The sequence below is a fragment of the Oncorhynchus keta genome, chromosome 31 (genome assembly GCF_023373465.1).
Source record: "Oncorhynchus keta strain PuntledgeMale-10-30-2019 chromosome 31, Oket_V2, whole genome shotgun sequence".
Lineage (NCBI taxonomy): Eukaryota > Metazoa > Chordata > Actinopteri > Salmoniformes > Salmonidae > Oncorhynchus > Oncorhynchus keta.
This window is the reverse complement of record NC_068451.1, coordinates 25511153-25514501: the sequence shown is the minus strand read 5'-3', so window position 1 is coordinate 25514501 and position 3349 is coordinate 25511153. Positions and strand designations below refer to the sequence as shown.

The following is a 3349-nucleotide window of genomic DNA, read 5'->3' as shown; positions in this document are numbered from 1 at the left end:
AAGCATGATCATGGATGTATCTTTATGGTCAGTAGAGTCGTGGTCATTGCTCTGTGTAATGTGTAGTCAAACATTTTTCTGTATGGTTTTAGAGATGTATTATAGTTGTATCAATAGTCACTGTATTATCTATAGTGGCATATTAATATGAATTCCTCTCTGTTTTTACAGAATCCTGTTGTCATTGCAGTGTCAGTGTAGTCGTGTCCAGCCAGTCTCCTGCATTACTGTTCCTGCCCTCCCTCTACTCACTGCTGCCATGCTGTACCCAGCTCTGCTCTGTGCTGCTCTGCTCCTGATAGCACCCCTTGGGCACACAGAGGGACGCACCCTGCACCCCTCACCTGATGCCATCCAGGTAAGGAGGGAGAAGGGAGAGGGATAGTGGGAGGAGAATAGTAAGAAGAGGGGAGATGGGGATGGAGAAGGAGGGGGGAGTGGAAACTTAGGGAGTGGGACAGAGGGGAGATGGGGAAGGAGGGGGAGAGTGGGACAGAGGGGGGATGGAGAAGGAGGGGGAGTGTCGGGGGATCTGGGGAGAGTGGGACAGAGGGGAGATGGAGAAGGAGGGGGGAGTGGCAACTTAGGGAGGGGGAGAGTGGGACAGAGGGGAGATGGGGAAGGAAGGGGAGAGTGGGACAGAGGGGGGATGGAGAAGGAGGGGGAGTGTAGGGGTAGGGGTAGCTGGGGAGAGTGGGACAGAGGGGGGATGGAGAAGGAGAGTGGGACAGAGGGGAGAAGGAGGGGGAGTGTAGGGGTAGCTGGGGATGGAGGAGGGGGAGTGTAGGGGTAGCTGTGGTGTGAGTGGTAGATGGGGAGTAGAGGGTATATTTGGATTGGGGGCAGAAATGGATCATCAATAACTTTTTTTTACGGAGCTCTCGTGACTTTTCTGGGTAGTAATAGTAACAGCATATTTGTTGTTCCTGCCTAGTTTGTTGAGCAGTTTCTGGATCGCTACAACGACCTGACCCTGGATGACCTGGAGAACCTGGTGAGCAGCCAACCAGAGGAGCCCTCTGCTTTTACTTCCGGGGTGAAAGTCGCTGAGTACCCCAAATGGGCTGACATACCAGCACAGGGTGACAGCACCTGGCTCCGCCTCCTGAAGGGGACCCTGGCCAATCAGAAAAGAGCTGTGACGGACCGGTCGAGGAGAGGCTGGAACCGAGGATGCTTCGGGCTCAAACTGGACAGGATCGGGTCAATGAGTGGACTGGGCTGCTAGTGGAAAGAGAGGAAGGGACTGACGCCCCTCAGGGGATATGAGGACGAACACACAGTAGGCTGCTACACAGCACACAGTCATTTACACACATGTGGTGAATACAAGGATGTTAATGTGAGTACAAAGGAGGTCTACATGTAGCGTAGCTGTAGTGTACTTGCTGTATTGCTAATGTGGTTCCAACGAGCTTAAAGAAAGTTACTCTGTATGTCTCCTGGCTGTTGGAAGGGGTTAGCTGTACTTATATTGTACATCTATTCATTTGAATCTTGAAAGTATCAGAGTTATGTTTACATCAAGCTGTTATTCTATTTTAAGTCTCTGAGTGTTGTTTTGACAGTAAACCTGCACTTTATTTAAAACTAAGTATTTAAAAGTGTTGTCTTTCTTGACTAATATTGTCCTTGTTAATCCTGCAGGAATAGTTGTGTTATGGCATGTTTAATGGAAATAAATATTTGAAAAAAATGTAATATAATTCAAGTCAAATGTTTCTTCTCTCTGCTATTGATTTGACATACATTTGGCATGAATAAATGTACACTGAACCACGTTGTATTGATTAGACATACATTTGGCATGAATAAATGTACACTGAACCACGTTGTATTGTGTTCTATTAAAGTCCTGACACCTTCCAGTGGCAGATTCATCCTCAAATCCTCGACTCCTCCATTTGTTCATTTCACATTGGCACGCGTCATCTACATATTCATACATTTCCATTCAATTTGAAGGTTCAATTTCTCACAGCAGATATTTATACCTCTGTTTCCATGGTCGTTTTTATTAAATCTGCCACAGGCAGCTGAGGGAGAGAGAAGGTACATGTCTTCCTCAGAGCTAAATGAAATGCCTGCATTAAATGGTGGGGTTGTGTGGGAGGACCAATTAGGGCTTGGAGCTACGCTAATCAAGCTACCACTGATGCTTCCAAACTGAATTCACTATGTCGTTAGTATCTCACTTATAGAAGGGAGTTAACTCTTGTCTATATGACAAGTACTTCCCAAACAGAACATCATCTTCTCTCTTTAAATACAGTTCTGGGTTGGGGAAAGAGGGCATTTCACCAGGGTCAGTTCTGGTTTGGAGAAAGAGGGCATTTCACCAGGGTCAGTTCTGGGTTGGGGAAAGAGGGCATTTCACCAGGGTCAGTTCTGGGTTGGGGAAAGAGGGCATTTCACCAGGGTCAGTTCTGGGTTGGGGAAAGAGGGCATGTCACCAGGGTCAGTTATGGGTTGGGGAAAGAGGGCATTTCACCAGGGTCAGTTCTGGGTTGGGGAAAGAGAGCATTTCACCAGGGTCAGTTATGGGTTGGGGAAAGAGGGCATTTCACCAGGGTCAGTTATGGGTTGGGGAAAGAGGGCATTTCACCAGGGTCAGTTCTGGGTTGGGGAAAGAGGGCATTTCACCAGGGTCAGTTATGGGTTGGGGAAAGAGGGCATTTCACCAGGGTCAGTTATGGGTTGGGGAAAGAGGGCATTTCACCAGGGTCAGTTCTGGGTTGGGGAAAGAGGACATTTCACCAGGGTCAGTTCTGGGTTGGGGAAAGAGGGCATTTCACCAGGGTCAGTTATGGGTTGGGGAAAGAGGGCATGTCACCAGGGTCAGTTATGGGTTGGGGAAAGAGGGCATTTCACCAGGGTCAGTTCTGGGTTGGGGAAAGAGGGCATTTCACCAGGGTCAGTTATGGGTTGGGGAAAGAGGGCATTTCACCAGGGTCAGTTATGGGTTGGGGAAAGAGAGCATTTCACCAGGGTCAGTTATGGGTTGGGGAAAGAGGGCATTTCACCAGGGTCAGTTATGGGTTGGGGAAAGAGGGCATGTCACCAGGGTCAGTTATGGGTTGGGGAAAGAGGGCATTTCACCAGGGTCAGTTATGGTTTGGGGAAAGAGGGCATTTCACCAGGGTCAGTTATGGGTTGGGGAAAGAGGGCATTTCACCAGGGTCAGTTCTGGGTTGGGGAAAGAGAGCATTTCACCAGGGTCAGTTATGGGTTGGGGAAAGAGGGCATTTCACCAGGGTCAGTTCTGGGTTGGGGAAAGAGAGCATTTCACCAGGGTCAGTTATGGGTTGGGGAAAGAGGGCATTTCACCAGGGTCAGTTCTGGGTTGGGG

The 3349-nt window shown here is 48.9% G+C and overlaps 1 protein-coding gene across 1 annotated transcript; it reads left to right on the top strand.

Moving 5' to 3' along the window:
* Positions 1 to 259: 259 nt before the first annotated feature.
* LOC118367905 (C-type natriuretic peptide 1-like) lies at positions 260 to 1228 on the top strand. The gene is made up of 2 exons (XM_035751637.2): positions 260 to 358; positions 935 to 1228. The coding sequence occupies exons 1-2, from the start codon at positions 260 to 262 to the stop codon at positions 1226 to 1228; spliced, it is 393 nt and encodes a 130-aa protein (XP_035607530.1).
* The last annotated feature ends 2121 nt before the right edge of the window (positions 1229 to 3349 follow it).